The sequence below is a fragment of the Phaenicophaeus curvirostris genome, chromosome 29, assembly GCF_032191515.1.
Source record: "Phaenicophaeus curvirostris isolate KB17595 chromosome 29, BPBGC_Pcur_1.0, whole genome shotgun sequence".
Taxonomy (NCBI): Eukaryota; Metazoa; Chordata; class Aves; order Cuculiformes; family Cuculidae; genus Phaenicophaeus; species Phaenicophaeus curvirostris.
In genome coordinates, this window is record NC_091420.1 from 1,202,491 (window position 1) to 1,226,384 (window position 23,894).

At 57.2% G+C, this 23,894-nt stretch overlaps 2 protein-coding genes across 5 annotated transcripts in view; both read left to right on the forward strand.

Moving 5' to 3' along the window:
- The window catches only part of VPS45 (vacuolar protein sorting 45 homolog), a 36,336-nt gene extending 28,633 nt beyond the window's left edge, over positions 1 to 7,703 (forward strand). The window contains exon 16 of the mRNA XM_069878655.1: positions 7,693 to 7,703. The gene's annotated coding sequence lies outside the window, so the exon portion shown is untranslated. The remainder of the gene's footprint in view (positions 1 to 7,692) is intronic.
- PLEKHO1 (pleckstrin homology domain containing O1) lies at positions 893 to 21,404 on the forward strand. Of its 4 annotated transcripts, XR_011339258.1 has the most exons (8): positions 893 to 1,141; positions 1,828 to 1,974; positions 10,693 to 10,833; positions 13,044 to 13,148; positions 16,073 to 16,174; positions 17,472 to 18,244; positions 18,485 to 19,022; positions 19,106 to 21,404. XR_011339258.1 is itself a non-coding variant. In XM_069878660.1 (7 exons), exons 1-6 carry the CDS (start codon positions 1,112 to 1,114, stop codon positions 18,240 to 18,242), a joined length of 1,296 nt encoding a protein of 431 aa, XP_069734761.1. In that variant the 5' UTR covers positions 893 to 1,111; the 3' UTR covers positions 18,243 to 18,244; positions 18,485 to 21,404. The 4 variants fall into 4 exon arrangements, 3 of the variants coding, with proteins under 3 accessions (XP_069734761.1, XP_069734762.1, XP_069734763.1); XM_069878660.1 differs by having other exon boundaries at positions 18,485 to 21,404; XM_069878661.1 differs by lacking the exon at positions 18,485 to 19,022 and having other exon boundaries at positions 21,227 to 21,404.
- Positions 21,405 to 23,894: the final 2,490 nt, after the last annotated feature.

Here is a 23,894-nt window from a genome sequence, read left to right on the forward strand (position 1 = left end):
CATCCCCACTCTCCCATCCCCACATCCCCAGCCCCACTCTCCCAGCCCCACATCCCCATCCCTTCTCCCCCAGCCCCACATCCCCATCCCCACATCCCCATCCCCTCTCCCCCAGCCCCACATCCCCATCCCCACATCCCATCCCCATCCCCACACCCCCATCCCCACATCCCCATCCCCACAGCCCCATCCCCTCACCCCCATCCCCACATCCCCATCCCCACTCTCCCATCCCCTCATCCCCATTCCCACTCTCCTCCAGCCCCACATCCCCATCCCCACAACCCCAGCCCCACATCCCCATCCCTTCTCCCCCATCCCCATCCCCACAACCCCAGCCCCACATCCCCATCTCTTCTCCCCCATCCTCTCTCCCCCATCCTCACTCTCCCATCCCCACATCCCCATCCCCACATCCCCATCCCCTCTCCCCCAGCCCCACATCCCCATCCCCACAACCCCATCCTCATAGCTCCATTCCCCCAGCTCCATCCCCTCTCCCCCAGCCCCACATCCCCTGCCCCACAGCTCCAGCCCCACACCCCCATTCCCACTCTCTCCCTCCCCGACTCTCCCATCCCCTCACCCCCATCCCCACACCCCCATCCCCACTCTCCCATCCCCACTTTCCCATCCCCTCACCCCCATCCCCACTTTCCCCCAGCCCCACATCCCCAGCCCCACTCTCCCATCTCCTCATCCCCATCCCCACATCCCCATCCCCTCACCCCCATCCCCATCCCCTCACCCCCATCCCCGCTCTCCCCCAGCCCCACATCCCCATCGGCCGGCGTCGCAGCGCGGCAGAGACAAAGCCGAACGCCCCTCGTGGGCCGCGCTTGGCCTCCGCCGTGCGCCCCACGTCATCGCGCCGCTATAGATGGAGCTGGGGCGCCCGGGGCCGCGCAGAGCGAGCCCCGCGATGCTGGGGGCTGCCGGGGGGCACCCGGGGGCCCCACAGCCCCACGGCCCGGGCTCCGCGTGACCCGCCGGCATCCTCGGGCTCCCAAGGGCCAAGCCAGCGCCAAGCGCCGGAGCATCCTTCTTCCTTGCCGAGCGGAGGCCGCCGGAGCCCCTTTCTCTCCCCCCCGCAACCCCCAGCCCCTCCGGAATGATGAAGAAAACCAACCCTGCCAAGAGGGTGAGCGGGACGGGGCGAGGGATTCGGGATGCTCAGGGCTGGGGGCTCGGCTCTCCATCCCCCCCTTCATCCCTTTCCCTTCGCTTCTCTCCCCCGGCCGGGTCAAAACAAACGCGACGCGGGCAGCGGGTTCACCCCCCGGCTGCTCCTTCCCTCCCACCGCCCCGAATCCACTGGGAATTCTGCTGGGAGCGCCGCGGGCAGCGGTTTTCATCCCCGAGCAAGAGGAAGCGATGAAACGGCGAGTCCCCATCGCTCCATCGCCGGAATCCCATCCCTGAGGAGCTGGAGCTGGAAACCCACCCGGCGATTCCACCTCTGGGATTCGCTGCGCATAAAAGACTCCAAAAAAAAGCAATTTTTTTACCTTTTTCTGCTTTAAATCCCCCCCCTTGCTCCTTTTCCCACGAGCGAATCCGCGTTGCGCGGGGCGAGCGGAGCGGAACCGCTTTATATAACGCCCGGGGTGAAACCCAACCGGCGATCCCGGCCTCGTCCCCAAGGTTTTATTGTTGTTCTTTCCCATCCACAGCAGGAAAACCCACGGCGAGCGACCGGAGCGAATCCCGGCGAGGGGGGCCGGAGGCGGGGAGGCGAAAGTTGAGCGAAGAGGGAGGAGAAGGAGAGGAAAACCGGGAATAATGTTGTTTCCCCACCCTGTTTTCTCCCCTCTCGCTTTGTGCCAGGGGCCGCAGGATGGGACCCAGCAGCCGGCGCAGCCGGAGAAGGTCGGTTGGGTGCGGAAATATTGCGGGAAAGGCATTTTCCGGGAGATCTGGAAGAACCGTTATGTGGTTTTGAAGGGAGACCAGCTCTACGTCTCGGAGAAGGAGGTAGGGTCGGGTTCCTTGCCCTCTCCCACCCCCTTTTCCTTCCCCCCAACGCACCCGCAGGATCCTGGGTTTCGAGCCCGGCTCTCCCAGACAATGCCGGGAGATGTTTTCCCAGCACTGGACGCACGGAAATATTCGCTTAGCGGGGGCTAAAGCCTCATCCTGCCCCGGTGCTGAGCTCCTGCTCCTTCCCAGGGGGTTGCTGCTCCGGTGGGGAATAACCGAGCTCTCCCAGCTGGGACTGAGCCATTTAGGGATCTTTTTCTTGTCCTTTATTCCTCCTGAGCCGAGGGGCAGTGGGGCAAGAGAACCACGGATCCAGCACCACGTTGGAATCCGTGTCCCGTCTCCTCCTGCTGGGGCTCGGAGGGGTGTTTATAGCAGAGCTGATGGGATGCGATGTTGAGGCTGGGGTCCGGCTTCCTTCCAAAACCTTCCCCTTTTGCTTTTTGTGTCTGGATAAATCCATCAGGAAGGAATCCCCAGCAGCAGCTCCTCCCTCGGAGCCTTTTAAACTCAAGAGGCAGCACTGGGAGGGGGGTTGGAGCTGGATTGGTGTCGGGATGGAGTGTTTGGGGTGAGAAACGTGGGTCTGGGTTGTTTCCTCCCCTGAGTGGAGGTTGGTCCGTGCCGGCATCGCGTGCCGCTCGGATGTGTGGTTACCTGCCCGGCTTGATCCGTTTAGAACCCGGAGAGACGATAATTTGATTGTGATGGTGACGGAGTCGCGGGGCAAAGGGCGGCTGGATCAGGGGGGTTAGGACGCAGAAATAGCCGAGAGCCCAGGTGACGCTGAGCTCCCACCAAGCTCCTGCTGGCTCCGAACCGGGGAGAGACGCAGGGGAGTGAATGTCGGCTGCGGGTTTGGGGAAGGAGTGAGGTTAGAGACGACAAACACCAAAACTCTGATGGGTCTGTGGATGCATCTGTAGAATCCTGGAGTGGTTTGGGTTGGAAGGGACCTCAAAGCCCATCCAGTCCCACCCCGGGACACCTCCCGCTGCATCAGGGGCTCCAAGCCCCATCCAACCTGGCCTGGAACCCCTCCAGGGTTGGGATAAATGATGATGGATGAGGAAAGTGAGACAGATATGTCTCACTTTGGTGGGAAGCCCTCTGGATCTTGCCTGGGAAAACAAAAGTTTTCCAGACTCCAGGTCACTCTGAAGTCCCCAGCTGGGTTGCCGATGGCCGCGGCACCACTGGGATGTCCCGGCTACCCGGATGCCTCTCCGGTACTTTTGAACTCCAGGGAATTAACTGAGAGCAAAGGCTTGGCCAAGAAGCAGGGAGTTCCACGCAGGAAAGGTTGGATTCATGCAGGAATCAGCCTCAGTGATGGTGTGGGGGGTGTCTGTCTGTCCCTCCCTCCCAATACATCCAGGTAGCTGGAATCTCTGTGTGTTTGGAGCCTGGGAGCCGGACAGGAGGCGATGGTGTTAGCTTCGGGGAGCACTCTTGTGTTTTTTCAGCTGGGAAAACCCCCGTGCGTGTGCGGCCGAGGCAGCGCTGGGGCTCTGGTGAGTGAAGGGCCAGAAATAACCCACGACGGCGGCTGCCGGTGTCTTTATATGGAAGAATCTGGGGCTGTGCAGAGCTGCGGCTGCAGAGCGAACATCTGGCCGCACGCGTGTGTGTGCGCTGGGGTGGCTCGATGCCCGCGGGAAGGAAGGATCCGGGGCCACCATCCCTGGGAATTGCAAAGCAGGAGGTGCCTGCACCCACTGGATCCTTCTTCCTCAGCAAAGCCAGGCTGCCCACGGGAGCTGGGATCTGCCCCGGGGGAATCTGGAGTCTGGATGCGTGTTTGAGCTCTGCTCCTGCGGTGTGAGCATCTCACAGGATGGGGATCCCGCAGGGTTGGGATCCCACAGCATCAGGATCGTGTAGTGCGAGCATCCCCCTGCACGAGGATCCCTCAGGATGAGGATCATGAAACATGAGCCTCCCTCAGCGCGAGGATCCCGCAGGATGAGCATCCCTCAGCACGAGGATCTCGTAGTATGGGGATCCTACAGTGTGAGCGTCCCACAGTGTGGGGATCCTTCAGGACAAGCATCCCTCAGCACGAGGATCTCGTAGTGTGAGGATCCTGCAGGACGAGAATCCCTCAGCACCAGGACCCTGCGAGATGAGCATCCCTCAGCACCAGGACCCTGCAGATGAGCATCTCTCAGCGTGAAGATCCCGCAGGATGAGCATCCCTCAGCACAAGGATCCCACAGGATGAGCATCTCTCAGCACGAGGATCCCACAGGATGAGCATCTCTCAGCATGAGGATCCCACAGGATGAGCATCTCCCAGCATGAGGATCCTACAGGATGAGCATCTCTCAGCACGAGGATCCCACAGGATGAGCATCTCTCAGCACGAGGATCCCACAGGATGAGCATCTCTCAGCGTGAAGATCCCGCAGGATGAGCATCCCTCAGCACGAGGATCCCACAGGATGAGCATCTCTCAGCACGAGGATCCTACAGGATGAGCATCTCTCAGCACGAGGATCCCACAGGATGAGCATCTCTCAGCGTGAAGATCCCGCAGGATGAGCATCCCTCAGCACGAGGATCCCACAGGATGAGCATCTCTCAGCACGAGGATCCCACAGGATGAGCATCTCCCAGCATGAGGATCCTACAGGATGAGCATCCCTCAGCATGAGGATCTCACAGGATGAGCATCTCTCAGTGTGAAGATTCCACAGGATGAGCATCCCTCAGCGTGAGGATCCCACAGGATGAGCATCCCTCAGCAGGAGGATCCTGCAGGATGAGAGGCTCCTCATGGCTCCGTATCTGAGCCGCTTCCGTGGGGCTGGTGGGAGAGGACACATGGTGGGGTGAGAGGAGATGGCCTCAGGTTGTGCCAGGGGAGGTTTAGAGCGGATATTGGGAAAAATTCACAGAAAAAGCGGCTGCTCAGGGCAGCGGGGGCATCCCCAGCCCTGGAGAGGTTCACAAACCGTGTGGCCGTGGCACTTGGGGACAGGGTTTGGCCACGTGCTGAGGTTGGGCTGGATAAGCTCGAGGGGCTTTTCCAACCTCAATAATTCCATGATGCTGTGATTCTGCGGATGCAGATTCAATAGTAGAGAGCCTGGGGACACGTGAATAGAAAACTCTGGTGGAAACGGCCACTGGAGAGGCTGCACCTCAACCCGGTTTCTGCAGCGATGGGAGAGGAGGCTCGGCTGCTCCAGCAAAGATCAAACCCCTCCTCTGCTATGAATTATTTTTGCTCCATCAAAGCTACTGGAGCAGCGTGGATTTGGAGGATGGAGCTCGGGAGGTAACTCTCGTATTAACCTCCGTGTTCCCTGTCAGCTCCTCTCAAGCTCAGTGGCTGCTCCAGGTTAGCAGGGACAGCCGGGCTCCTGGCTTCTCCCTGTCACCCCAGAGCGTGGCGGGGAAGGGGTTAATCCCCAGGGCTCCTGGACGCTCTCCTCAGTTCCTCCCTGTGAATTCAAACCAGGCTTTTCTTTACTTCTGCTTGAATTCCTCCATCTGGGGCTGATAAATCCCCGTCTTCCCTAAGGAGTCAGGGAAGGGGCAGCCTGGGCCAGAAACCAAGGAGAGAAAATGGATTTTATCCCATGAGCTGATGCACCTGGAAAAGAAAACCAGAGCTCAAGGGATGCTCCTTTATTGGGGCATCAACCCCACAGCCTTTTGCGCTGCCAGCCGGCACCAGACTGGTCGATGGGGCTCAGAGCTTGGGTCTGTCCTCCTGCTGCGAGCCCAGCTCCATGAGCTCCAGAGGGACCCAGCCAGGCTGGAGAAGGAGCTGTGTGACCCTCGAGAGGTTCAACAGAGCTGAGGGCAAAGTCCTGCACGGGGATCAGAGCAAACCCTGGCCCAGGTTGCCCAGGGAAGTGGTGGCTGCCCCATCCCTGGAGGGGTTCAAGGCCAGGTTGGATGGGGCTTGGAGCCCCTGATGCAGTGGGAGGTGTCCCTGCCTGTGGCAGGGGTGGAACTGATGGACTTCGAGGTCCCTTCCAACCCAAAACCATCTCAGGATTCTATGATCCTATGAACTAATGCAACTCCCCCTCTTATTTCGCCCTTGGTCATCAGCCAAACAAATCTTTCAGAGCAGGAACATGCGAGGCGAGAGGTGCTGAAGGGAGCTGATTTCAACACCTCCTGCTGAGGATCAGTTTTGCCCCCTCTCCCTGGCTCTCCTCACCGCTCCCCTCCTCCCCTGTGCAGTTTCTGGTCGTTGTTCTCTGGTTTCTCGCCCAGCGTTGTCGTTGCTTTGCTCAGGAACCGCAGTCGGAGAGCGCGGACGCAGCTGGGCTCCCACTACTTCCCTTCAGGAAGCTCAGGGCCGTCCAGAAAGCACGCACGGCGCTGCGATGACGAGATATTAATGAGGAAACGCTTCTCGGGGGCTTCCTTCAGCCCGATCTTGTTTGCTGCCAAAAGCATCAGCACAATTAGCTCAAGAGCACTTGACAAGCAGGCAGCGCTCGCTCCGTGTTGGTTCTGGCGCCATCAGACGCGGCGCAGAGCTCAGCCGGGAAGGTGGGGTGGGGGTGAGTGGGGGTGCAGAGGGTGTTTTGGGGTGTGATCCAATGCAGCATCCAGAGGGACATGGGGTGGCCAGCAGGAGCTGGGACGGCATCGTCCCCCTGCACTCGGTGAGGCTGCACCTCGAATCCTGGGGTCAGTTCTGGGCTCCTCACCACGAGAAGGATGTTGAGGCTCTGGAGCGAGTCCAGAGAAGAGCAACGAAGCTGGGGAGGGGGCTGGAGAAGAAGAGGAGCGGCTGAGAGAGCTGGGGGGGTTTAGCCTGGAGAAGGGGAGGCTGAGGGGAGACCTCATTGCTCTCTGCAACTCCCTGAGAGGAGGTTGTGGAGAGGAGGGAGCTGGGCTCTTCTCCCAAGGGCCAGGGGACAGGACGAGAGGGAATGGCCTCAAGCTCCACCAGGGGAGGGTCAGGATGGACATCAGGAAAATATTTTCCATGGCAAGGGTGATTGGGCAGTGTCCGAGGCTGCCCAGGGAGGGGGTTGAGTCCCCTTCCCTGGAGGGGTTTAAGGGCCGGGTGGACGAGGTGCTGAGGGACATGGGTTAGTGATTGATGGGGATGGTTGGACTCATGATCCAGTGGGTCCTTTCCAACCTGGTGATTCTGAGATTCTATGAGCTCCTGTTGTCGCAGCAGCCGGGTTTAGCTCAGCTCTGCAGAAGTTCCTGTCCCTCCTGGGCTCGTCGAACCACTCAGCTTGGGGAAGTGAAACTTCCCTCTTGTCTTGCGAGGGGAACACGGTGGCTGCTTCGAGCCGTGTGCTGCCCCTACTCAGATATTCAGCTTCCCCAAGAACCCAGCGGTGTCTGGTTACACCCCAAACCATGTCGTGACCTCTTGAACGTCTCGTGGATACGTTACACTCGGTGTCTTGTGATTTCTTCTACCTTCCGTGTTGGCTTGGAGCTTGGAACATCCCAGCAGGGAACTGCTGGGGCGAATCATCACCAAAACAGCTGGAGGAAAACCACAGGGCTTTGCAAACAGAGCAACCGCGCTTCTGCTTCGCTCCTAGTTCTGCCTTGAACACAGCCCTGGTCGGAACCAGGGAGGTTCGGAGCTGTTGCAGGCGATGTCTTGATGAGGGGGGATATTTTAACCCTCTGTCAGCAAGAGACCTGAGGGATGGTTAATTAAAACCAGAGAGAGATCCTCCCGTTGGCGGATGCTTCCAAGGAGCATTCGCACAGGAGAAATCGTCCTTCTGCTCCGCTTTGTGAGACCCACCTGGAGCCTGCGTCCAGCTCTGGAGTCCTCAGCACAGGGAGGACCTGGAGCTGGTGGAGCAAGCCCAGAGGAGGCCACGGGGATGATGTGAGGGCTGGAGAACCTCCTGTAGGAGAATGAGCTGGGAGAGTTGGGGTTGTTCAGCCTGGAGAAGAGAAGGCTGTGGGGAGACCTTAGAGCAGCTTCCAGTGCTGAAAGAGGCTCCAGGAGAGCTGGGGAGGGGCTCTGGGTGAGAGACTGCAGGGACAGGATGATGGAGAACGATTTTGAGCTGCAAGAGGGGCGATTGAGATGAGATCTTGGTTAGAAATGTTTTGCTGTGAGAGTGGGGAGGCCCTGGCTCAGGTTGCTCCATCCCTGGAGGGGTTCAAGGCCAGGCTGGATGGGGCTTGGAGCCCCTGATGCAGCGGGAGGTGTTCCAAAGGGTGGGACTGGATGGGCTTGGAGGTCCCTTCCGACCCAAACCCTTCCAGGATTCTATGATTCTACGAACTTAACGTTTCTACGATCCCGTGGTGAGAACGTCTCTCCAGGCACGCACGTTGGAGGACGTGATGTGCCATCCCCGCGCGGTGTCGTCGATCCGAGTGGGAAGGACCAGCTACCCCCATAGGGGTTTCTCTGACCCAGTTCCACCCACCCTCTCTGCATCCTCCTGCAGATGTTCCTCCAGGCGGGGTGTCCAAATCCTGGCTCCCAGGAGCTCGGAGCGCAGGCTCCGCGTGCCTCAGGGAGGAGGGAAGGGCTGGGGAAGCCCCAGTGACCTACATGAGCAAACATCTGGAGCAAGGACAGGAGCGGCTGCGTCACCGCTGGGGCTCGCGGGGTTCGGCTTTTCCTGCTGCAAATGAAAGGGCTGAGCTCAGCCAAGATTCCTGGAAAGAGGTGGGATTGCAGGATGGTGCTGGGAAGAGATCAAAGCCAATTAGAAATGCCCCGGGAGGGTACGGAGAGAGAGAATTTCTGTGCAAGACACCTCTGTGGCTGCTGTTAGGAGCAGAAATAAGCCATCAATTCCGGGGCTGCAAGAGTCGCTGTGCACAGCGTCCGCCTCTGGTTCCTCCAGAGAAACTCGGGGCAGGGAAGGGAAAAGGGAAGAGGGGGAACCGCAGCCGTTGCTCAAGGCCAACAGGTTGGTTTGTCCGTGTCTCTGGGTAGATTCGTGCTGTGGTTTGGCTGGGAAGGGACCTCCAAGTCCATCAGTCCCACCCCTTGGAACACCTCCCACGGGATCAGGGGCTCCAAGCCCCATCCAACCTGCCCTTGGACACCTCCAGGGATGGAGCAACCTGGGCCAAGGTCTCTCCGCCCTCCCAGCAAGACATTTCTCCCCAAGATCTCATCTCAATCTCCCCTCTTCCAGCTCAAAACCGCTCCCCTCGTCCTGTCCCTGCACTCCCTGTCAGGAGCGGTGCTTTCATCAGCATCTTTATGTAACCTCCGGTGCAGAAATCTAATGGAATGGAGGCCCTTCAAGAAATTCAGGAGCTAAGATTCCAGCACCATCTGCCTTTCCGGCACCTGGGGCACTCAGACTGCAGATCCCAGCCTGTAATGACCCCAACTGGAGTCGGATTAAGCGGATTGACGCGGATTTGAGTCTGCGGCAGCTCTGTCCTGAGCAGACGTGCAAAACCCAGGGCTCTGACACCCCAGTCACGTCCAGTCCTTGTGTTTAGTGTGGAAATAGAGCTGCCCTGCTGGAGGAGTGAGCTGGGAAGGTCACACGGAACCAAAGGGGCCAGGCAGGAGATGGGATGGGATCGTCCCCCTAGACTCAAATCCTTGAATCCTGGGTTCAGTTCTGGGCCCCTCACTCCAAGAAAGAACTTGAGGGGCTGGAGCGTGTCCAGAGAAGGGAACAGAGCTGGGAAGGGGCTGGAGAACAGGGGATGGAGGAGCAGTGAGGGACCTGGGGGTGTTTAGCCTAGAGAAGAGGAGGCTGAGGGGAGACCTCATTGCTCTCTGCAACTCCCTGAGAGGAGGTTGTGGAGAGGAGGGAGCTGGGCTCTTCTCCCAAGGGACAGGGGACAGGATGAAAGGGAATGGCCTCAAGTTGTGCCAGGGGAAGGTTCAAATTGGATCTTGGGAAAGATTCCCTCACTGACAGGGTGGGGAAGCCCTGGCAGAGGCTGCCCAGGGCTTTGGGAGCATCCTCATCCCTGGAGAGGTTCACAAACCTTGTGGCCGTGGCACTTGGGGACAGGGTTTGGTCCCACAGTGGGTTGGGCTGGTGGTTGGACTGGATGAGCCCGGAGGACTTTTCCAACCTCAGTGATTCCACAGTTCCCTAATTTGTATTTCTCTGTAGCTGTGTGCCTGTCGCAGAAAGTGTTGGGGAACAGACCTGGGAAAAGCAAGGTCTTGTAGAAGCTTCAGCCAAGAAGTTCTTCTACCCAATGAACTGCTGAAACGAACCCCACGATCGCGATGGGGGAGAGCAGCACACGCGTCGTGTCAGGAATCTGGGACGGGCTGTGCTCCATCCACCCCCCGGATCAGCTGCCAGCGCAGGCTGCGGCGATACCGACCGGGTTAAAAATAGGGAGGGCTAAGCTTTATCCCTCAAACTTTTGTTGGGCTCCAGAAAAGCAACAAGCGGTGATGCCTCTCCCAAGCAGCAGATTTTGCTGGGAGGGTGGGGAGCCCAGGTTGCTCCATCCCTGGAGGGGTTCAAGGCCAGGTTGGATGGGGCTTGGAGCCCCTGATGCAGTGGGAGGTGTCCCTGCCCATGGCTGGAATTTGATGGGCTTTGAGGTTGCTTCCAACCCAACCCATTCCATTATTCTACGATTCTCTGAGCAACCTGGGCAAGTGCCTCACCCCGTGGTCCAGAATACATCCCACCTCTTTCCAGTAGATGCTCCAGTCAAAACTGTCAAATTGAAAACCTCCCTGACATCTGCAAGGCTGCAATTTTACTTTTTGGTTTTTGGTTTTTTTTGGTTTTTTTTTTGCAGGTAAAAGATGAAAAAACCCTACAGGAAGCGTTTGACCTGAGCGATTATGAGAAATGCGAAGAGCTCAGGAAGTCTAAAAGCAGAAGCAAAAAGAACCACAGCAAATTCACCCTCGCCCACTCCAGGCAGCCAGGAAACACGGTACGTTCCACTCTCTGGTCATCCCAGAGAGCCACGAGCTTCTGTCTCATGGTTTGAAATGTGTTCAGTCTTGGGCCCCTCACTCCAAGAAACACCTTGAGGTCCTGGAGAACATCCAGAGGAGGGAACGGAGCTGGGAAGGGGCTGGAGAACAGGGGTTGTGGGAGCAGTGAGGGACCTGGGGTTGTTCAGCCTGGAGAAGAGGAGGCTGAGGGGAGACCTCATTGCTCTCCAGAACCACCTAAAAGGAGGTTGCAGAGAGGTGGGTGTTGGTCTCTTCTCCCAAGTGAGAGGTGATGGGATGAGTGGGAACAACCTCAAGCTGCATCAGGGGAGGTTTAGATTGGACATCAGGAAAAACTTCTTCACTGAAAGGGTTCTCAAGCCCTGGAACGGCTGCCAGGGAGGTGGTTGAGTCCCCATCCCTGGAGGAGATTAAAAGGCAGGGAGATGAGGTGCTTGGGAATATGACTTAGTAGTGGACAGGGATGGCTGGAGCAGATGGTCTCAAAGGTCTTTTCCAAGCTAATGATTCTATAAAGTGGCCCAGGACGACACAACCCACCGGAGGCTCCATCCAGCACATCCTGGACCTCCCAAGCCCTCGTGCCAACAGCGCTAAAGCTGCTTGTGCACGTGCGAATGGTCCAGGTGTGGCAGCATCAGCAGAACCATGAGGAGATTTGCCCCTCGAGTGCTTCATGGCCCAGGGAAAGCTAAAAGGCTCTAGATGGAGGCAGCGGTGGCTCGGAGGACGCCTTCCCACAGGGGCTCGGTTGGCATCGCAGACTGGGAGCTGCTCTCTGCCCGCAGGCTGGCGCGGGGGCAGTTGCTGCCACCCACGAGCTGGGTTTGCACCGTTCCTCTGCCTTGGTTCAGTAAATCGAGCTCGCCTGCGATTCCATAATGATTGTGTAACACCATGAAATGCAAAAAGGGGAGAGAAAGGGAGAACGGAAAGCGGCTGCGCTGTCCCCAGGCACCCGGAGTAAAATGCTGGGGAGGCTCAAACCCGTTTCTATTGAGCATCCGAACTTAGCCCCCACTCAAGGGTCCAGGATTCCCTGTCCAGGCTGTATTTTCAGACCCCTCCTGCCCTCAGGGTGCATCTGAGATATCGAAGTGTGGCAAATTCAGCTCCTTCCATGGGTACCAGACTCTGTCAAAGCCCAAGGTGATGATGGTAGGATGGTCCTACACCTGGGTCGGGGCAATCCCTGGTGTCAATCCAGGCTGGGGAGGATGTGATGTGAGCAGCCCCGAGGAGAAGGACTTGGGGGGGGTTGATGAGAAGCTCGACAGGAGCCGGCAACGTGCGCTCACAGCCCAGAAACCACCCGTGTCCTGGGCTGCACCAAGAGCAGCGTGAACAGCAGGGAGGGAGGGGATTCTGCCCCTCTGCTCCTCTCTGCTGAGACCTCGTCTGGAGGATTGTGTCCAGTTCTGTAATCCTCAACATGAGAAGGAGATGGAGCTGTTGGAATGGGTCCAGAGGAGGCTACAAGGATGATGCGAGGGCTGGAGAACCTCCCGTATGAGGACAGGCTGAGAGTTGGGGTTGTTCAGCCTGGAGAGGAAAAGGCTCCGGGGAGACCTTAGAGCAGCTTCCAGTGCTGAAAGGGGCTCCAGGAAAGCTGGGGAGGGGCTGTTTCCAAAGGTCTGGAGTGATAGGACCAGGGGCAATGGGTGTAAACTGGAGAGGGGCAGGTTTAGACTGGAAATAAGGAGAAAATTCTTCATGCTGAGGGTAAGGAGGTGTTTCTCTGGCCGCCCCATCCCTGGAGGGGTTCAAGGTCTGGTTGGATGGGGCTTGGGGCTCCCAATCCAGTGGGAAGTGCCCCTTGGAATTAGATGATCTTTAAGGTCCCTTCCAACCCAAACCATTCCATGACTCTGGATTATTTGCACGTGAGCGGCTGGTGCCCAGAACGGCTGCATCATCGCTCCAGGAGGGCAAAATCCAGGCTGGGGGTGGGAGGGCGGAGAGGGGGAAGGAGAAGCTGCAGCCACGAGGGACATAAATGTGGAACAAACTCAGCTTTGGGGTGAAAAGTTGGGTTCTGGGAGGACCCAGAGGCAGAGAGGATGGGAGGATCAGCTCTGCAGGGTGGCTGGAAGGGCCGTGCAGGATTTCCGCAGGCAAGGAACGCGTGAAAGCATCTCTGTGTGAGTTGAGTCCCTGGCACTGACCTGAATTCCCTCTTTTGTAGGCACCAAACCTGATCTTCCTGGCTGTGAGTCCAGAAGAGAAAGAGTCCTGGATTAACGCCCTCAACTCTGCCATCACCCGTGCTAAAAACCGCATCCTCGATGAGGTGAGCAGGACCGAGGGCAGGAGCTCAGCTCTGTCGTCTCAGATTTAACCTTGGGTGAAGGACTGGGGCTGCAGCCACCCCTCCTGCCTCTGCAGTTCAAAGGAGAGCGAAGACATCGGTGTTTTTAGGGGCTGCACTCAAAGCCGGCCACCAACGCCTACGGAGTGGGCTCTCTCGAGATCTGGGATAGTCGGATCCTCTCAGCCTTGGGATTAAGCGGTGGGAAGGGGTGGCAGCTCCCCTGTCCCACCCAGCCCTAGTGAGATGCCTTCCCAGCCTGTGCTCATGCAGGGATGGTGGGACCAGATGGTGGAATTCCAGCCTGGGAAGGACCTGGAGCTGTTGGAGTGAGGACAGAGCAGACCACGGAGATGATCCGAGGGCTGGAGCACCTGTAGGAGAACAGGCTGGGAGAGTTGGGGTTGTTCAGCCTGGAGAAGAGAAGGCTCCAGGGAGACCTTAGAGCAGCTTCCAGTGCTGAAAGGGGCTCCAGGAAAGCTGGGGAGGGGCTCTGGATCAGGGACAGGACTAGGGGAACGGTTTTGAGCTGCAAGAGGGGAGATTGAGATGAGATCTTGGGGAGAAATTCCTCATTGTGAGGGTGGGGAGTCCCTGGTTGCCCAGAGCAGGGGTGGCTGCCCCATCCCTGGAGGGGTTCAAGGCCAGGTTGGATGGGGCTTGGAGCCTCTGATGCAGTGGGAGGTGTCCCTGCCCATGGCAGGGGTGGCACTGGATGGGCTTTGAGGTCCCTTCTAATCCAACCCACTCCATGATTCTATGTTTCTACGACCATAGAGTGGTCTCCCAGGGCTCTGGAGAGCCTTGCCTCCCATCCACTGCTCCTGGGTGACCGAGCCCTGTGCTTCTGTTTGCTCCTGTTTGCAAAGGAGCTTTAAGCAGTGGAACTGAATTAAGGAATTAACTGAAAACCAATCTAGGCCCACGCTGTCTTCTGAGCACCCTAATAGCACGGCACCATCTGTCAGCCCTGCCCAGTCCCTCCTCATCCCACCCACCCCTCCCCTGAGCCACCATCTCCCAGAGACAGGCTCCTTCTTGCTGCTTCGCCTTGGAGGAAGGGGACTTAGCGGCATTTAAACCCTGCAGATCCTTTCCTGCTCTTCAGGGGTCAACCCAGGAGTGCCTAATCCCACCTTCTCAGCGCTGGGTGGGATATTTCTCTCTGTCAAGGTGAGCCAGGCTCTCTGTTTAGTGAAAAAAAGAAGGGATAATTGGAGAGATGCGGCATCATGTGGTGGGAGGACCCTGGGACGGTACCTGTTGACTGTTGGTCGTGTCCACACCACCAGCGCAGCTCCTGCCACTTCCAAAGTGCTGCAGGAAACTCCCAAACTAACTAGAATTACGGAATCACAAAGGTTGGAAAAGCCCTTCAAGCTCATCCAGTCCAACCATCCACCAACCCCACATGGGACTCACCCCTGTCCCCAAGTGCCACACGGTTTGTGAACCTCTCCAGGGATGGGGACGCCCCCCCTGGTCTGGGTGGTCTCTGCCAGGGCTTCACCACTCTTGTGGTCAAAAAAACCCACCACAATTGGGCAAAGCAGCTTCTACCAGGAAAAAAGAGCAAAGCAGCCTAAGTTCAGCCTCCTCCTGGAGACAAAGCACACGTAGAACCGTGGCTGAGCTGACAGAGACCGCGTTTAGATCCATCCGAGCGTTCCCACGTGGTTTATTCCCGCGTGGATGATGATCACCCTGAGCAGGCTGTGCCCCTCATCTCCAGAGCCGCGGTTAGAAGGAGCGTTTCATCGCTGTCTCACGTTAATGCTTCATGACAAGGGTTCTCCAGCTGAGATCCGTCTCCGCTCCATCTCATCCACGTCCAGCCCAGCACGGCACCCGCTGTTTGTGCTCTGGGGTGAACACAGAACCCTGGAGGGAAGGGAAGCGAAGGTCAGAGCAGAGGAAGAGCTGCAGAGCAGCAAGCAGCCCAGTAAATAACACTGCGGGTTGCTTCAAGGAGAGGAGGTCACTGGAACCTTCACAGACCCAACGGGTGATTGTCAGGAACGACTTAATCGGGTCTGATCTCATCACGGCACAGAGGGCAGAGACGTGGGACACGCTCTAAGACTCTTCTAAGGCTGGATTCCCACACCCCACTCCCTGCAAATCCCCTTCCAGGTGAAGGTCACCCTCTTGTGCATCTTCGTAAGCTCAGCTCAGCCAGTCCCACCCCCAGCCCCGCTCCGGCGATGGCCCTCGGTGGCTCAGGTGGGGATTGTGGTTCTTCTCCTGTTGAGCCCAGCAAAGATTTGCACTCCAGGACCACAAACTCTGTTTTGAGTTCATAGAATCATAGGATAGTTGGAAGGGACCTTAAAGATCATCTAATTCCACACCTCCTGCCATGGGCAGGGACACCTCCCACTGCATCAGGGGCTCCAAGCCCCATCCAACCTGGCCTTGAACCCCTCCAGGGATGGAGCAACCTGGGCCAGGGCCTCCCAACCCTCATCGTGAAGTTCAGGATCCACTGTTTGCCACCAAGGTTTCTGCCACTGAGCAGGACAGTTTTAAGCTGAAAGAGGGGAGATTTAGTGAGATCTTCTTCATTGGGAGGGTGGGGAGGCACTGGCACAGGCTGTCCAGAGAAGTGATGGCTGCCCCATCCCTGCAAGTATCATAATCATAGAATCTCTAGGTTGGAAAAGACCTTTGAGATCATCAAGTCCAACCGTACGAGGTGTTCAAGGCCAGGTTGGATGGGGCTTGGAGCCCCTGATGCAGCGGGAGGTGTCCCTGCCCATGGCAGGGGTGGGACTGGATGGGCTTTGAGGTCCCTTCCAACACAAACCGTTCCATGATTCTATCTGGCCGCTGGCAACTCCAGAAATTGGGAATGGCTCGTGTCTCCTAGGCTTCCAGCTGCTCACTGGCCTTCTTCCACCCCTTAGGTCACTGTCGAAGAGGACAGCTACCTCGCCCACCCAACGCGCGACAGGGCAAAGATACAGCACTCCCGACGCCCTCCAACACGGGGACACTTGATGGCTGTGGTAGGTGCAACCAACCCTAAACTCCTCCGGAGGTAAAATTCCCTTCTGACCATTCCATTTATAAGTAAAGGTGAGAGAACCTGGCGTCTGAGCTCCAGCCTGGCCTGAAAACGTTGAGAAGGCGAGAGCTGCCCTGGGCCATCAGACCCAGCCGTCTGTTCTTGTAAACCATTGCACTGGACAACCTCTTCTGCAGAGCGATGGCTTGCCCTCACTGACAGGCCTTCTCCTGATGCTGAGAGGGAAACGTTCCCTCAAGTTCCTGATGGGAATGGTCGTATGGCTGGGAAACTCAGCCCTGGGATAGCACGATGGCTTGTCCAAGGCTGCTCAGCTTATCTGCAGCTCAGCTAGAACCAGGAGCCCAGCGCACCTGGGCTCTGCTGCTTGCTCACAGTTGTAGAATCACAGAATCACCAGGTTGGAAATGACCCACCGGATCATCGAGTCCCACCATTCCCATCAATCACTAACCCATGGCCCTCAGCACCTCGTTCACCCGGCCCTTAAACCCCTCCAGGGAAGGGGACTCAACCCCCTCCCTGGGCAGCCTCGGACACTGCCCAATCACCCTTTCCATGAAATATTTTTTCCTGATGTCCAGCCTGACCCTCCCCTGGTGGAGCTTGAGGCCATTCCCTCTCGTCCTGTCCCCTGGCCCTTGGGAGAAGAGCCCAGCTCCCTCCTCTCCACAACCTCCTCTCAGGGAGTTGCAGAGAGCAATGAGGTCTCCCCTCAGCCTCCTCTTCTCCAGGCTAAACCCCCCCAGCTCTCTCAGCCGCTCCTCTTCTTCTCCAGCCCCCTCCCCAGCTTCGTTGCTCTTCTCTGGACTCGCTCCAGAGCCTCAACATCCTTCTTGTGGGGAGGGGCCCAGCACTGACCCCAGGATTCGAGGAGCGGTCTCCCCAGGGCCGAGGCCAGAGGGAGAAGAACCTCCCTGGCCCTGCTGGCCACGCCGTGTCTGATCCAAGCCAAGATGCCCTTGGCCTTCTTGGCCCCCTGGGCCCCTGCTGGCTCCTGTTCAACCAACCCCCCCAGGTCCTTCTCCTCCAGGCAGTTTCCAGCCAGGCTTCTCCTAGGCTGGAGCTGCTCAGGGTTGTTGTGCCCCAAGGGCAGGACCCGCCATTTGGCCTCGTTAACCCTCCTGCCGTTGGTCTCAGCCCAGCAGTTCCCTGGTCCCTCTTTGTGTCCTGGTGCAGGAGATGCACCGGGTGCTGTTGATTCCCAGTGTAAGAGACACTCAGAAGTGGAAGCCGTACCTGTTCCTCCGAGGACTCAGCTCTTCTTTGTCCTTCAGGCATCTACCTCAACCTCTGACGGCATGCTGACGCTCGACCTGATCCAGGAGGAGGACGCCTCTCCAGAGGATCACAGCACCTGCGAAGAGAGCTTCCGCGTGGACCTCGATAAGTCGGTGGCACATCTCGCTGCTGCTCGGCGCCGGTCGGACTCCGAGAACGTCAAGTCCACGGAGAAAGGCCGGACGGGGAGTCTCCCCCGGCGGGAGGTGACTTCATGGGACAGATCCGGGCAGCGCAATGACTCCTTTGATAAAGGGACCATGTACACCCCACAGGTTCCCAAAAAGCTCTCGCACTCGGAAAAGAACAAATGTGCCTCCATGGAAGAAATCCTGTCGCGCCGGGACTCTTCCGCGCACCGGGCGGTGCTGAGGAGGGGGCTGGAGACTCAGTTCGCCTCGGCGGAGCCGGAGCAGCTCTCCCGGCTACAAGAACTGGTTGCACTGAAACTGGAAAAAACTCAGGAACTGCTGACGGAGGTGAAGGGCTACGGGGAAGGCAAGAGGAAGGTCAAGGATTCCACCACCAGCACCACCACCACCACCTCTTCTTCCTCCTCATCGTCATCTTCCAAGTCGGACTCTGAAAGGATCCTGCAGGAATCGGAGAGGCTGCTGGGGGAGGCTTCCTCCACCTGGAGCCAAGCCAAGAGGGTGCTGCAGGAGATCAAGGAGTTGAGGGACCTGTACAAACAGTTGGAACTGCAGCAGTCGGACTCCAAACCCAGACAGAGCTCACAGTCCCAGTACAGGAAGAGCATGATGTGAAGGCAAGCTCGGGACGGGGAGGGAGGGGCAGGGGAGGCCGTTTGGGCTCGGCTTTTTTTTTAATTATTATTATTTCCAGTTTTCAAAAGAGTGAAAAGGTGCCTGTTCTCACCCAAGATTTCTTTCTCCAAGCTTGAACTTTTCCTTTTCTCCATCCCCTGATGAAACAACCCTGTGTTCCAATAAATCCTGTTCCGGTCGATACCTCCTTTTTTTTTAAAAGAGCCCCCTTTGCACCACAGGCCCCGGCTTCTGTCACGCTTGGAGGACAGAAGGAAGAGCCAGTTCCCAGCAAACGCCCCTGCATGCCCGGAGCAGCACGCGCACCACGGCGCCGACGGATGCTCTCGTGCTGTTCGAGCCCTGGCTTTGCTGCTCTCGCCTCCGAGCTCTGCCCTGCGTCGCAGCTCCTCAACTGAGCATCTCGCCTCGTTCCCTCTTGGAAATAAACCACAAAGGGAGGTGTGATGCCTGCAAGTCCCGGGATCCAGCAACTGCCTGGAAGATGCTTGGAAGCTGAGGTTGACCTCGAGCTTTAGGAGAGTCAACAGAGGCGCTCACTGGGCTGCATCTTGGGGGGTCTCTCCTGTGGCTCACAAAGCTCTCCTGTGGCTCACAAGGTTCTTCTGTGACTCATGGAGCTCTCCTGTGGCTCACAAGGCTCTCGTGGGGCTCACAAAGCTCTCCTGTGGCTCGTGGGGCTCTCCTATGGCTTGTGGGGCTCTCCTATGGCTCATGGGGCTCTCCTGTGGCTCACAAGGCTCTCCTGTGGCTTGGAGGGTCTCTCCTGTGGCTCGTGGGGCTCTCCTGTGGCTTGGAGGGTCTCTCCTGTGGCTTGGAGGGTCTCTCCTATGGCTCACAAGGTTCTCCTGTGGCTCACAAGGCTCTCCTGTGGCTCACAGGTCTCTCCTGTGGCTTGGAGGGGCTCTCCTGTGGCTCGTGGGGCTCTCCTGTGGCCGGTGGGGGCTGTCCTGGCTCGGGTCCCTCTCTGAACTCTGGGGTGGGCAGCTCTCCCTCTCAGAGCCCTCCAGGAGGGCAGCAGCGACACAATCCACACCCAAGCTCCTCTCGTCCATTCAACGATGCTTTACAAACCCCCTTGGCCCCGCGCGATGGGAGTTAGCAGCTCGATGTCTTCCTTCCGTGCAAACAGAGGAGCAAAGCCTTGAATCAAACAGTTATTTGTTTGGAGGGGGTTGGTTTCTGGCTTTTCCATTGTCATTTCATTATATTTTTTTTCCCCTTCCTCTTTTCTTTGAGCTGAGGGGAAATGGAAAAAGGGTTGGGTACAGGCGGCAGTGGGGAAGTCGGAGCCAAAAATCACTTTGGTGGGTTTGATTCTGCTTTCTCGTGCGTAGAATCGTGGAATGGGTTGGGTTGGAAGGGACTTCAAAGCCCATCCACTTCCAACCATGGGCAGGGACACCTCCCACGGGATCAGGGGGCTTCAAGCTCCATCCAACCCCACCTTGAACATCTCCAGGGTTGGAGCCCCCAAGCACAGGCTCGGTCTCTACTAGCCGGGCTGCAACACTTGCTGCTCCCCAAAGATCAGAATCAGGCCCTCCGAGATGAAAGCTGAGCCGGTGGGGAGCTCAGATGCCCTCGTCCCGGTGATGCCAAGCACTTTGCTAAATAGGAGGCTCAGTTTTCATGCCTTTGAGCAGAAAGACAAGACAGGAGGGCGCTGAGATGCCTCCCGGGGTTAAAGTGCACCAGGGCGGCAGCACCCAACCGTTACTGATTTTTGAAAAGGAAACCCAGTTCCCTTTCCTACGTTGCAAATAGTCCATGAAAACATTAAAACCAACAGAGTTTTCTCTCCTGGTTGCGGCTGGTGTGTCTGTTTTCTTGGAGCCCAAACCCTGGAGGCCGTTTCCCCGTTGGATGAGGTGGATGCGGCTCACGCTGTGCTGGGTTGGAGAAGCAGCTTTTCCACTCCCAGTGCTGCATCCTTGTCCTAGGAGATGCTCAGCTCTCCCGCTGCCACCCCAGACTCATCCCCTCTGCAAGGAACAGGCTGGCACAAGCGCCACGTGGGATCTGGGGCAATTTTCCAATCGAACGCCACCAGATCCCAGCACCGATCCGTACGTCGGCTTCTTCTGACCTTCTCCCCACCCGAGCTCCTCAGGATCCAGTGAGATTTGCTCTTTCCAAAACGGATTGGAAGCTTTCTTTCCGAATATGTTCTGAAATGTCATTTCTGATGGGAAAGGGATCGCTTAGGAACAAAAAACCAGGAGTTTTCAGAGTAGAAAAGGTATATTTTTCACTTGGGAATATTTTTGTATTACACAAAGTGAGCATTTTTCCTCTCCAAGCCACAATAACTCATCCTGGCTCACCAGCTGCCCCCCTTCAGGATGCCTGACGCTTTGTTCCACAGGGGATTTTTACCTTGTTTTCATTCAAAACCAACATTAAACTCGACTTGGGGAATTCTTCCTGAGGCAGAGATGCTGGGATCCAACCAGGTCTGGTTCCCAGGCTGGGAGAACCTCATGCTCCGTGCTGGGTGGTGGGGAACAGACCTGGTTGTGTCTGAGAGCTGGAGCGGAGGGGTCTGCGTTTCATCAGATGCTTCCCAAGAGCGTATCCATCAACCCTTCCAGAGCCTCTGACTCTGCCGCGACGCAAACCAAAAGGATTGAACTCTCCAACAGACAATTCCACGCTCTTTTTACTCTGGTTTTCTGGTTTTTTTTAAATGTATTTTGGATTTTGCAGAGTTCTTCCCACTCCCACCAGCCCCAGCGCTGGGACTGGAGACACAAACCCCATTAGGAGCGAGAATGACGTGTGTACGGAAAACGTGCCACTCACAGCAGCTCCGCGGCTCCTTCCCTCCCGCTTCCAGGGGGGAACGCGGGGACACAGCGGCGGGAACCCATCCCCGGGGCAAGGAGGGGTGGGATAAGCCTCTTTCCTCCCACCCAGCTCAAGAACAGCTCACAATTATCAATCATTTCTCCTCTGTTCAGCCATAGAAATGGATCAGGAGGGCACAGAACGCGCCACGATCCCCCCTCGGTTTTCTCCGACTGAGCCACATCCAAAGGACTGCGCACAAATTGTGCTTTTATATTTTTTTTCTTCCCCCCCCTTCCAAAAAAAAGCCCTGCAAACTGCAATAATAAAAACAATTCAGCTGCAATCGCAGTCATTCTCTCCTGTCTCTTCCCTCAACGCCTACGCCGAGGGAGCCGTGCACACCGGGAGGGTGGGATGCAGCAGGAACCTCCTCCATCCCAGTTCCCGGGGCGCCGTGCACCAGGGATGGGGAGGAATTCACGGTGCTGCCATCAAGAGGGCTCTTCCTTGGGGATGGGTTTGGTTTGTGGCACTGCTAGGAAGGGAATTGTCCTTGGAAGATGTCATCCAGGAGCTGGGCAACCTGGAGAAGTGGGGCTGTGGGAATCTCATGAGGTTCTACAAGGCCAAGGGCAAGGTCCTACACCTGGGTCGGGGCAATCCCTGGTGTCAATCCAGGCTGGGGAGGATGTGATGAGAGCAGCCCCGAGGAGAAGTTCTTGGGGGTGATTGATGAGAAGCTCGACAGGAGCCGGCAACGTGCACTCACAGCCCAGAAACCACCCGTGTCCTGGGCTGCATCAAGAGCAGCGTGAACAGCAGGGAGGGAGGGGATTCTGCCCCTCTGCTCCTCTCTGCTGAGACCTCATCTGGAGGATTGTGTCCAGTTCTGTAATCCTCAACATGAGAAGGAGATGGAGCTGTTGGAACGGGTCCAGAGGAGGCTACAAGGATGATGTGAGGGCTGGAGAACCTCCCATACGATGACAGGATAAGAGTTGGGGTTGTTCAGCCTGGAGAGGAGAAGGCTCCAAGGAGACCTTAGAGAGAGCTGGGGAGGGACTGTTTGTAAAGGTATGGAGCGATAGGATGAGGGGGAATGGCTTTAAATTAGAGAGGGGAAGATTTAGACTGGACATAAGGAGGAAATTCTTCATTGTGAGGGTGGGGAGGCCCTGGCCCTGGTTGCCCAGAGAAGCTGTGGCTGCCCCATCCCTGGAGGGGTTCAAGGCCAGGTTGGATGGGGCTTGGAGCCCCTGATGCAGTGGGAGGTGTCCCTGCCCATGGCAGGGGTGGGACTGGATGGCCTCTGAGGTCCTTTCCAACCAAAACCATTCTACGACTCTTAAAGCCCTTGGGACCTTTGGGAAGGCTTCCAGCAGATGTCATGAAAGGTTGTGAGGCCTCAGGAGCCTCCTTGAGCTTTAAAGAATCAAGGAATTAAAGGAAAAAAAACAAACCAGAAACTTGGGTTCAAAAAATCACTCTCCTAAAAATCAGATGGGAAACACAAACATTCCACAGATGGAAGAGGTGACCTGTAGGATTCCCACCCGACTGCTGCCTTTGTAAACCCTGCTCTTGATGGGTAAATCCGAGCCTGGTTTCTTCACCTCGCTGTGGATTTACAGATCCTTGCAGAGATTCACACATCTACCTGAAAGGAAAAGCCCCAATTTACAAACCTGCAGGTCCTGCGTGGGCACCAAGGCCGCATCGCGATAAATAACCTCCCTATAAACCCATCCCCACATGTTTTGTTCTCTCAGACCCGCTCACTCTGAGCCATCATGGTGATGCAGACCCTGAGGAAGAAGGAGGTCACCACAGGGAATTCTTCTGTCCAGATTAGTCCAGATACTGCAAAAATATTAGAATCATGGAAGCATGAAGGTTGCAAAAGCCCTGCAAGCTCATCCAGTCCAACTGTCAGACCGACCCCACTGTGGGATTAAACCCCGTCGCCAGGTGCCACATCCACATGGTTTGAACCTCTCCAGGGATGGGGACTCCCCCACTGCCCTGGGCAGCCTCGGCCAGCGCCGAACAACCCATTCCATGAAGAAACATGTTCCTATATCCAATCTAACCCCCTGCTGGTGTAACTTGAGGTCATTCCCTCTCGTCCCATCACTCGTTCTTTGGGAGCAGAGCCCTGCCTGGCTCTTCTTTGACAGGACAAGAGGGAATGGCCTCAAGCTCCACCAGGGGAGGGTCAGGCTGGACAGCAGGAAAAATATTTCATGGAAAGGGTCACTGGGCAGTGTCAGAGGCTGCCCAGGGAGGGGGTTGAGTCCCCTTCCCTGGAGGGGTTTAAGGGCCGGGTGGATGAGGTGCTGAGGGACATGGGTTAGTGATTGATGGGAATGGTTGGACTCGATGATCCAGTGGGTCCTTTCCAACCTGGTGATTCTGCGATTCTATGATTCCAATACTGGAAGGTATCTGGTCTTTCCTTCCAAGACAATCCCACCATTCCCATATCCGCTGCAGCTCCCCTCCATGCCCTCGTTCTTCCATCCCATCTTCTCTCCTCACCCCTCGCAAGCTTGTCATAGAATCACAGGATCATGGAATGGGTTGGGTGGGAAGAGACCCCAAAGCCCGAGTTCCAACCACGGGCAGGGACACCTCCCACTGGACCAGGGGCTCCAAGCCCCATCCAACCTGCCCTTGGACACCTCCAGGGAGGGGACATTTCCCATCTTTCTTTCTCTGCCCCCTCTCTGCCAGCTCTTTGGAGGGTCCCTCCCTATGCCGGCGTTGCCAAAGACGCTGGCACATCACAACGAGCCTTGCAGGAGCTCCAAAGCCAAAGAGAGCACAGAGAGAGCTTTG

Bases quoted from the DNA above. Each gene is read 5' to 3' on its own strand.
- PLEKHO1 (XM_069878660.1), top strand. From the start codon at position 1,112: ATGATGAAGAAAACCAACCCTGCCAAGAGG. The intron at 1,142-1,827 runs GTGAGCGGGACG...GCTTTGTGCCAG, and splicing joins AAACCAACCCTGCCAAGAGG to GGGCCGCAGGATGGGACCCA. The intron at 10,834-13,043 runs GTACGTTCCACT...CCTCTTTTGTAG, and splicing joins CCAGGCAGCCAGGAAACACG to GCACCAAACCTGATCTTCCT.